We start from the raw sequence: 11,273 nt of genomic DNA, 5'->3' as shown, positions 1-11,273 counted from the left end.
CGTGAATGCCGAGTCGTTTTAGCCAGTTATCTAGCTATTGCTATTTTTTACTGTAGGCTATCAGCGTGAACACAAAGATGGTCGAGAGATGCGCACCTGCGCGCGACAATACTGACCTAATTAGTGATTGGTTGTCTTACAGGTAGGCGGTGTTTAGTCTTACAACGGCAACAAATGATTTGTCAATATCGCTTTCTATCAAAAACGTACCTGACACTTCCTGGTTTCGATGCCCAGCTGTTGGCAAATGGCCCGCCTCTCCACCATCCTGTAGTATCGTATCCGAGACCACACTTACATTACCTTGACATACTCGACGCGTCATAGTATTGATGTTCTTACGAAGATATAGAATGGTTACGATACGCAAGTGTACAGTTTTAAAATATAGACCTGATTCAGGCCAGTGAATTATCTTGAGATATGGATCCATATCGAAATTGGAATGATTTTTGAACAGCCGCGGTGCAGATATACATATCAAGCAAAATAATCTGGTGCATCCGAATCTGTGAAGGGAGGCTGAAGGCAGGACTCAGCAGAGTTGTCCTTTAACAGGTGAGTTTTCATGAAATTCTCGTGTGCCGCTGTTTAGTTTCACTATCATGCTAGACACGTCAAAAAACGGCTTTAATAGACTTGCGTCGTAAGAGCAAGCCTACCTCCCCCCACCCCCCATGAGGAAGGCACCACTGCCGAGCTAAATATCACACCCGCGCCATTGCACTGCAATTCCTCAATATAAGGGATCTTGGTTATGACAGGGGTACTGTAAGGGTACTGGGTTTTGTGTTGGCCTAAGAGCTGGTGTCTAGTACTCCAGTGTGTCGTGAAATAATCGGACATGTTGCTACTTTGATGGTGATGTATGTATAGTATTATTGTCGAATGTGGGGTGTCCTACTTGTTTTTGTTATTTACATATGTGCGGTCTATAAAAGAGGAAAAGCAGGTGTTAGGTGTACATAGTGTACATAGTACCGCTGGCTACTGAAAATCTGTGTAGTCAGCATTGAACGCATCCTAGTGGTTGCCATCAATATAGATTTTTTACGCTACAGCAGTAAATTACAGAATAGGCCAAGTAATATTTTGCGCCAATTATTTCAATTTCATGTTTCTTTCATAAGCAGTATATTAAATTCCTAACAGTATGAGACAGAAAGAATGTTGCTGACGTCGTGAGAGGCAGGTAGGTTGGCACGCAGAATTAGAAAAGTACCTGATTTTACAGGTGTGTTTTTCACCCGTTTTCTCGTTTATGTTTCCGGTTTACTTGTTCTTGCTTTTACTTCTTTTTTCCAGTTTCGGCATCTTTTGCCAGACCTTTGGTTAAAAAGGCATCTGTCGCTTATTGTAACCTAAATAATTAAAAACGCAGGCTGTCCTTTTAACACAACTCTGCTTAGCACTTGTATACAAATATAATAACCTAATGTTACATTTTGCACTTCAGCTTAAGCCTGTTTTTTAAAATTATTATTTTACATGTAACATGTAATGTCTACATGTGAAAAGGCTGCAGTCATGTTTTTTAAACATCAAAAAGATTTCTTTCATCTGATTTAAAGCCCAGATGTCCATACTATCATTACAAAGGGCAGTCATTAATTAGAACATTAAAAAATCTGGCTAACCTATAAGTGTGTGTGTGTGTCTGTGCATGTAAGTGTGTATATGCTGATACCTAAATTTCCAGTTGTACCATACTGGAGATATATCCAGACTTTTCAGAAGAATTGTTATGTTTATATTAGTTCACAGTTCCATCTTGAAGTCTGTAAAAGTTTGCTACACCCTTCAAATGAATGTATCACACTGCATTGATTGTAACCATGTTATTTTTCAGATATATACAAGACATTACATGTACATGCTACACACAAACAGATGTTAGATTATTTTTAACCTGAAAGATAATGAATCTGCTCACATATATAAACTTTTTAAAACATTTGGTGGTTTGAATTTCATTATAGTGCCTCCATTATGTTCTTGGTACTGACATTAATGTAGTAATTTACACAGCCTCAAAATGCAGCCTGTTTCTCTCTTTCTATGTTTGTTTACATTATATACGTTGCAAGAAATACATTATACAAACTGCAACCAGTTCCTCAGCTTGGTCACTAGATTTAATTTTAAACTTAACTTTTCCACTGATTTTAAAACATTTCATGTGTTGGAAAATGCATTTGTCTAAGCTCTGTAGCAACATACATACCAAACCCTCATTACTCAGTGAATCACATTCATTGTCCATCACTGTTAAACTTTAATCCTTACACAAATTACAGTTTACAGTATATTTTAGAAAATACTGTTTCCACAAGGATGACAGTGGTACTTTTTCTGGAATTATGTGTATCTAAACAGTACACACAGACAGTACACACTATAATGCCAGTTCTGGTTTATTAAAACTGAAAATAAGATCCCTGCATTTTTTACCAGTGTACTTCCTTCATTGCTTTGTATGTCTAATGAATGGAGCATTTTGAGTCATTAATAGACTTTGGTATGACGTGTTATTTCAAGTTTGGCAAAATTCCTGAAATATGCATTGTTTTGACCATGAGGGGAGAACAAGTCTGTGTATGCTTTCAGCATCAGCATTCACCATGGTTTTCTGTGATCCATGGTGGTCTTCAGTGGTCTTCTGTTATCCACTATGGTCTTCTGTGGTCCTCGGTGGTCTTTTATGGTCCACTGTGGTCTTCTGTGGTCCACTGTGGTCATCTGTCATCTTCTATGGTCCACAGTGGTCTTCTGTGGTCCATAGTAGTGATATAAGAAAGAAACTGTCATGGGTTAGTGCACTTTATCAGTTAAAGTTAAGGTGGCAGGTGAAGAGAAGCTCTTTTGCTTAATGTGCTTAATCCTGCACTGTACTGCTATGTTTTGATTTAGTGGAACTGGTACATATGTAGTATTTTCCACTGCTTGAATAAGTAACGAATACTTGGTGTGTCCCTAAGATTTTTCTCACCGGTTATATACTATATGCTACATTTATATATACACATTTTACATAGTTTATGCATTAAAATTAAAAATTAAAATTATTCTAGGTACTCGTTTCTTTAAAATATTTATTAAATAGCTGTAAAGTATTTTGTGCTAAAAATATGCACCTTACAGTTATAGTTGTCACATTAAGCCTGTGCTATTATTAACATAGGAAACTGAATCAAAGGCCAATTATGAATCAAAAAACTAAATTAAATTGGCTTTTATGCTGTGCAGAACACAAAGAGTCTGTGAAATTGTCTATAGTTAAAGACTGGTTATGCAACCAGAGCTTTCACTGTTGTTTAATGCATGCTCTAAAGGTCTACCATGCTAATGGCAGGCATTAGAGATCTTAAAGCAGAGTCAAACCAAAGTATAATGAGTCTGCTTACAGCAGAGACAAACCAGAGTATGAGTCTGCTTACAGCCTTCAGGCAGCCTTTGCCTTGCAACTGATTATGTAAAAAAAGGGGGGGAGTATATGGATGTCTCACAGCTCTTTTTGTTGCTACAGAAACCATGGACATCTCAGCAGTTGGTGTTCAGTCTTTGAGATGAAACGGGGTACGAATCACACCTGTGATTCTGCATGGAACCTAAACACATAGTTCCCAGTAACTCGTTTATGGAAGAGTCAGGGTTTCTGTTCAGGACAAAAGTGTTTGATGAATCACGCACCTTTACCCCTAGGCTTGTCACATTGCTTATTTCACTCAGAATGTTTATGTTTTAACAGAGTGAAAAACATTGCAATACACAACTATTGTATTCTACTGTTTTAGTTTGCCATGGGGACTTTCTAAGTTCGGTGTGTAAAATATATGCTCGTTCTCCTACAGTGAAGTCTCTCCTGCAGCTTTACTGAATACTGCTTATATATTTGCATTGCCAAGTGGCTGAAAGGGAAAGTATTTAGACAGCACTGGAGCACACATATGTGCACCAGTGGGACTTTTTGTTTGTTTATGATGGTCGGTCGCACTGTAGCTATGCCTTGGTGTTAAGGTCTAGCACCTTGCACATCCTGTCCATCTGGTCCAGCTCAGAGATGATATTCAACACATCAGCATTCGTAGTCAGGACAGCAGAGGGCGCAGCACTCAGTGCACTGCAGCTTGTCTTCACAACAAGGGAGCAGCCCACATCCGTCTCCTTGTCCAGCTGCTGAACATCTGGATGTCAGCATTTTCCAAAAAGTCATCTGTGCGAATGCGCTGCATCTCTCCTGGGCTTGAGATGGCTAGCAGACAGCAGACAAGCTGCTGGATGATGGTGCTGTGATCTGTCAGCTCTATGTATCTGGGTCCACTCTATAGACCCTGAAATGAACAATGCCCAGGCTGGTTCATGCCTTTTCATCAAGACTCCCTTGCCCAGAGCTCGGCTCTGCTCCACAGTCCAACAATCGTTGTATTGGCTCAGCCAGGGCTGGGTGAATACCAGTAAGAAGCTGCCGGTGTCATGTCCTCCACGCAAGCAAAGCCCGTTTCGTCCAGCTTCTGCTCTTTTTTTTTTTTCTTACACACCACATCTCCACTGGCACCCCTATTTCTGCTAGAACACATTCCACACTTTCTTTCTCCAAATCCAGCTCCACTCTGCTTGCTGACATCTGCTCGAATTTAAGAGAGAGTTTACAGTGGCACGATTCTGTGTGGGGGATGGTGTGTTGGTAATTTGAATGATAATAAGCACAGTATTTTGGCCTGCACGTTAATTGTCTAATATTTGTCACTACAGTAAAAGCTGCACACTGTGTTACTATTACCATCAAATGTATGTTTAGTTCAGTTGTTTCCTTTTATTATAAGAGGATTTTTTTGCAGCCAGGTATACTAAATATACAACATAAAAACAGAAACCACAGTATTCAGCAACATAGACAGAACAATAAAATTCACATACATGAGATAGAACAATATAAAAAACAGCAAATAAAAACAGTGAATTATATGAATCAATTAATAAGCCAGTAAATGTCAGTATCAATGATGCATAATGATGTTGATTGTAAAGTGTCCTTGGGTTCTGAGAAAAGCGCTATAAGTGTAACTTCATTCATTCATTCATTCATTCATTCATTCATTCATAATATAAATGATTACTGTTCTAATTATGTAGACTAGATTGATTTCCAAACAAAGCACATTTCAAATGTTTACTTTTTCTGAGACATGAAATGTAGAGACGAGTGCAATAAGTACATTTCTTTCCCTAGCATGTCATTAGCACCCACATTTTATAGTAAGCAAAACAAGGTACATAAAATCATGTATTCCTGCACCATAAACTCATGTTTTCTCACCTGTACTCACATTCAGACCTAATATGTCCATAAGTAAGATGCAGACAATATTATAATTTTATAAAATGGCCTGAACAAAATATACTCTTAATGAAGATATTACATTTAACTTGCAAAGGCCCTTTTATGATTGTTGGTTTAGAACTTTAGTCTATGTTGTTAAAATCTTGCAGTGTAGTAACATTGAGGGTGTGATTGTTATTTCTTACCACTGGTCACCATGGTGCATACAATAAACATTTGAGCACAAACTCATCTGTTCAGCTGTAATCTTTGATAATACTTGCCTATATATTTTTTTTTTTTCTAGCAGGAAAGTTTTATGTGTATCGGCTTGAAAACGAGCAATAGAATACATTCTAAATTAAATCAGCAGCTGCCAGTCTAGACAATAAGACCATGTCTGCACCTCAGGCAGGGTTCCATTTAATATGGTCTGTTGCCTTAGTAAAGTGCAGTAACCATTTTGGCACTGGTTACAGACTTTAAAGGACTCTAGAAGTCAATTTCCTGTTTAAATCAAGTAAATGTAAACATGGCCACCTCACACTTTTCTGTCTTCAAATCTCACAGTGTTGCTTAAGGGGCCTCTTGAAGTGAAAAGACTGGCCTGATGGCCTGAGCGGTATCACTGTGTGGACCCAAGCCATGTGAAGATCAGCCATGTGAAGATCAAAAATGGGTAAGTGTAACAGAGCAAAGCGTGTCTGGTGCAGAACCAGTCCATAAGGAGTCACTGCCTCAGATTAAGATAAAACCACTGCAGCACTCTGACCTGTGGACCAAAGTCTGCTCATTTTGTTGTAGTATTGCAGGTGATTGCACAATTTCATTATATAAGAGTGAGTGTGTGTCTGTGTGTGTTTTATGTAATTTAAATGTATTAACAATTTATTATTAGCTATTTTTAAATGTGTTAATATTTTATAACTGGACCACCTATCTAAAAGGGCAGAGAGGTTAAACCTTAAAGAGTCAATTTTGTCACTAGCACATGATGACTGGAACAGTCTGTCATATTATGCAGTAGATCCACCTGTAATGCCTGAAGAGGCATTGTGCAGTGGAATTGCCAAAAGCCTGTCGCAGCAATGAACTGGGCACCATTAAGGTCAAACGTAGTGACCAGTGAAGGCAGTAGTAGCTGAATGGTTAAGGTATTTGACTAGTAATTAGAAGCTTGCTGGTTCAAGCCCCAGGATAAAGTTCCTGCTTTTGGGCCCTGGAGCAAGGTCCTTAACCCTCAGTTACATTCAGTCATAATTGTAAATCACTTTGGATAAAAGTGTCATATAAATGACTAACCAATAGAAATATTTATTATAAATACTATATATTACAGGGCAGTTGTAGCTTAGTGATTAAGGCACTTGACCTGTAATCAAAAGGTTGCTGGTTCAAGTTGCCACTGTTGGGCACCTGAGCAAAACCCTTAACCCTCAATTGCTCATCTTCTACTCAGTCATAATTGTAAGTTGCTTTGGATAAAAGTGTCAGGTGAATGTTAAGACACTGAAAAAGCAGAGAAGCCACATGTAGCCTTCCACTACCTGCACAGGGCAGCACCTGATCCCACCTCTGGGTCCAGGAGAATGCAAAAAGCCAGCTAGTAAATGCTGGATTAGCAGTGCACCATTTTCATCTGCTTTTCCTAATGCAAATGAGGTCTTCCCAACTGTAACAGCTACTCTGCTTTTACAATAGTACTTTTATTGGATGAAATTTGTTATACTTATGTTATTTTCTTTTTGGACAAAGAATCTCCATTGTCCGTAAGACTTAATTAGTACATGGAAGGTTGGCCCATGGTGATTTATACAGTAATATCGTCGTCCGTGATAATATAGTGTTAATTACAGGATTATACGTTATTATATATTCATTTATAGTTACTTTTAATAGTGATGTCTTAATACTAGTCTGTTAAAGTTAAAATATGCATTATGCAATAGTTAGGTGGCCGAGTTGCTGTCTCTGAAGGAGATGTACCTTTTAATAAATGGAACACATTACTGAATGAAAAACACCTTCTATTCATGGCGCGCACACACACACACACACGTTACTCGCTAGGTTTCTGGGTCTGTAGTGCAGACTCTCCGTGTTTCACTCTATCCAGCAGCAAAATAACCCTTTTTGCAATGTTGAGGCGGCTTTTCCGGCTCATGAACAAGACACGCTCCGTTCATCTTTTTCCCCCTTCTTCATCCTCGACGGCGTCTGGTAATGAGGAGTGCAACGAGTAACGGGGGCCATTTACAACAAACATTGTAGAAATTTCCATCCGTGTCTCTGCGCTGGACCGCACTCTGCCACAGCGACATTTCGACCCGTTTTCGGGGTCGCAAGCCGTTTATGTTCCATAGCTCTGTCGCAGGGAAAAGGGCTACGAGACAGTGACTGGGGAAAGCGGCCGATCAGCACGGCTTGGTGGTGATGATGGAAACGAGACGTGGTATATTGGAATGAGTGATGGCCGACTTGCTAAATGTATGGCAAGCGCAGTAGGATGGAAGAGGCGTGAGGAGAAAGGGAAGAGCCTGCTCTGATGGAGAAGCCCTCCCTCTGCTGGACATCTTAAGCATTGCACATATTTGCGCGTTATTTTTTTTCCCTTTTTTTTCACTGTGTTGACTATAGGCTGACTTCAAGAACTCTTAATCTTGAACTAATGTGCACATTTAGAAGTATTAAGCCAATTTTAACACATATGAATTTAGTAATTGACGTGTATACAAAAAAGGTTACAGTCAGTTATTAGAGTGATTAAATTAAATTTGTGTGAAAAAATGGCAAATGTAATATTTGTTGTGCTTACAGGGATGGCTGAGAGGTCGCGTGGGACAGTGAGCAGCTGTGGTCTGCTGTGAGCTGTGTCTCCTCATCTGACTGAGAGCATGTACAGGAGGAATGGGCTCTCTGCCAATATCAGCATCACCTCCGCCACTACCCAGGTAATACTGCATGATACATGCCTCATTGGCATGCAGTTTCGACTAGTGCTTTTACTGTCTTTAGACATTAAAGAGTACATTTAGAACAGAACATTTTAACCAAAGTTAAACGTTTTACAATGTCATTTAAAAATCTTTTTTTGCCATGCAGTGCCCAGGTAAGCTCATATCTTTAATTTGTTGCTTCTCCTTAGACCACCCATCAACTTTAAAGAGAAAACTTACAGAACCTGGATTACTGGCCATCTAATGGTCAATAACCTCAAAGGGTCTGCGACCTACACTCTAGCATTTATTGTTTGTTATTCTTTGGTATTGCCCTTATTGTTAATTGCTATAGAACACATTTTTATTTTGCATTTCTTCTAGGCATCAGCATTGACTCTTGTATTTTAGCAGAATTCATTGTTCATTGTTCTCTTTGACTCTAAGCTACTATACTGGCTAGGATACATTCTATGAGCATATGATAAAGCACTTTTGTGCGTTGCTGTGGATAAGAGCGTATGCTAAATGCCAAAAATGTAAATGTCTTAACTGGAAGCTCCCTGTAGAGCACCATTTATTGAGAGTTTGATATAAAGCATATTCCAGGTTATTTTATTTTGCTTCTGGATAGCACTGCGTTAGTATGACTAAACTGGCAACTCTCGTGGGCATAAGCTTATGGGTCTTGACAGCCAGAGAAGCATTGTCATTGCACCTTTCACACTACGTTTCACGTCTCATCGGTTAAGCACCTGTGCATTTCTAAGGCTATAACTGCTGTGGTTATGCTTATGAATCGCTTCTTATTGCACACAAATGCACACGCAAGCACATATATTTTGTTTGTTCCTGAATCTTGCATATAATGAAGTGTTGCGATGTATTTTAATCTCAGCTTTGTGCACTGTAAGGACTAGTCATGCCTGCCCATCAAATGCTTCTACCTATGCAGGTGAGATCACCGTGCTCGAAGGTCATGTCATTTGCACTCGCCACTCACAGTGGGTTCTCTGAACACCGAATAACTGAGACAAATGTATGAAAACTGAGAGGGCTGAAAAAATTAAATATGTACTAATGAAAAGCATGTGCAAAAAGGATAATAGTCAGCTACTAGTTCAGAGTGTTGATAATGTGGAGAGCTTCAGCTACTCTTCATAGTTACTGAGATGATGTGTCTTCATGAGACTATCCTATGTCATGGTGACTATATATCTTACCCTCATGCCTCTATTCTAGAGTCTATTTTTACCCTTGGATATGAAATCCCAAATAATGGATTTCATTGTATTATTGGAAGAACACCACTAAGTGCACAACGCAGTAATCAATGAAAAAATGGATGCATCTTGCAGGCGTAGATATCTGCCTTTCCTGTCTGTTACATTATCAGATTACATACTGTTGGACAGCAGTAGTTAAATTGATGAAGTGTTCACCATACCAGCTTAACCGGTCAGAGGGTTTATACAAGCCTCCACTGCAGATTCTTATTTTGCAGCCTGCTTTAAAACCACATGAAGCACATGAAAACCAGGTGTTCAGCTCCTGGAAAAGGTTTGGAAAGAGCCTGTAGACTGATCATAACATTAATATTTTCCTTTGAACAACCAGCTGAGTCCATATATTTAACCTGCTGGGCTTTCTTACCCATATACTTAGTGCCCTGTTGATGACATAGCTTTGTGAGGTGTAATTAACAGTGTACAAGCACCATCTGCACTTCTTGTCTTCAGTGCACACTCTCCATGTTGGATTTCCTGTGCATTTTGCCTCTGTGCACCTGCAGGACAGCAGCAGTTCTGAGTCTCTGGATGGGCGGAGCTTGGACTCAGCCAAGAGCTATGATGCGGTGGTGTTTGACGTGCTCAGAGTGACTCCTGAGGAATTTGCCGTGAGTGGCTGAATGTGTGGCAGAGAGTTTGATCATCAGATAACAGACACGCATGGCATACCCACTTGCGCGCGCACACACACACACACACACACACACACACACACACACACACACACACACACACACACACACATGCAAATAATCTGCTATGTACTCTATATTTATTGGTATTATTGCAGTTGTGTTTGAATTTGTTCCATAAAAGTTGTAATTAGAAGAGTTTAACAGGGGCTTGAACCCCAAATTCATATTAGAACCAAATAGTAAATTTAGGTTGCACAGCGATTGTGGATTATTTATCCAAAAACACTCAAAACTCTTCACCACACCTTTATAAGCAGCATATGGTTTTCATTTCATTTGATTGTAAAACTTTGACCTCTATTTCCTTTTTTTGAAAGGGCCAGATCACTTTGATGGATGCTCCTGTATTCAAAGCAATCCAACCCGAGGTAAAGTACTGGATATGGGTGGCAACTGGAAGCCTTTCTCATCTTTCAAGGCCCTTTTCAGAACTGACCATGGCCTTCTGTGCAGTGAGGCTGTGGGCTTTGGCAAAGATGTAGAATTCCATCCACCCCTTTTATTCACGAGCCCAGCGATAGCGAGGCCAGAGGCCACGTTCAGTTGCGTCCTCATGCTCCGGAATCCCTGCCGGTGTAGCCGTGCATTACTGATGTTGTTGCACCCAGCCAGTCCTGCATTGCAAGCCCAAGGGTGCAGGGCTCCGGAGTGCTTACATTATTGCAGGCGTACCCCATGCGTCCCCAGGCTCCAAGAGTTCCATTACCTTCACTAAATATGTACAGTTTACACGGTGCCTCGTAACATGAGGCTGTTATGAAGGCTAAGGCTTTGTGATAAAGATAATGGTTCTGAATTGCTGTTACTGCGTATGATCTGCAAATCTTTGTTAACATTTACTAGATTTTACTATGGAAACCCTGATCACTGGGTTGAATATATGTTGATTTAAAAAAAAAAAATGTTATAATGACTCTGGGTAAATTTGTTTAACCTGCTACAAATCTTTATAAATAGTAACCTGAGCAATGTGAGCCAGGAAAGATGAATTATCAATAACAACCATCCTTGCTAGAGTAGATGTAAATTTTAC

At 39.6% G+C, this 11,273-nt stretch overlaps 1 protein-coding gene across 7 annotated transcripts in view; it reads left to right on the top strand.

Annotated features, from left to right (window-relative positions):
* The first annotated feature begins 259 nt into the window (after positions 1-259).
* ralgps1 (Ral GEF with PH domain and SH3 binding motif 1) overlaps positions 260-11,273 on the top strand; it is an 87,624-nt gene continuing 76,610 nt past the window's right edge. For 3 of the 7 annotated variants that reach the window (XM_027009820.3, XM_027009817.3, XM_081703787.1), the window contains exons 1-5: positions 260-558; positions 5,891-5,999; positions 8,138-8,271; positions 10,049-10,153; positions 10,558-10,608. In XM_027009820.3, the coding sequence (XP_026865621.2) occupies positions 8,215-8,271; positions 10,049-10,153; positions 10,558-10,608 (213 nt within the window). In that variant the 5' untranslated portion in view covers positions 260-558; positions 5,891-5,999; positions 8,138-8,214. Of the gene's footprint in view, positions 559-5,890; positions 6,000-7,406; positions 8,005-8,137; positions 8,272-8,465; positions 9,212-10,048; positions 10,154-10,557; positions 10,609-11,273 lie in introns of those variants that run through there. The other 4 variants (XM_081703785.1, XM_081703784.1, XM_027009819.3 and 1 more) reach the window with 4 other exon arrangements.

This window comes from Electrophorus electricus, chromosome 20, assembly GCF_041902795.1.
Source record: "Electrophorus electricus isolate QZ-2024a chromosome 20, ASM4190279v1, whole genome shotgun sequence".
NCBI classification, from domain to species: domain Eukaryota; kingdom Metazoa; phylum Chordata; class Actinopteri; order Gymnotiformes; family Gymnotidae; genus Electrophorus; species Electrophorus electricus.
This window is presented reverse-complemented; position numbering and strand designations above follow the sequence as displayed.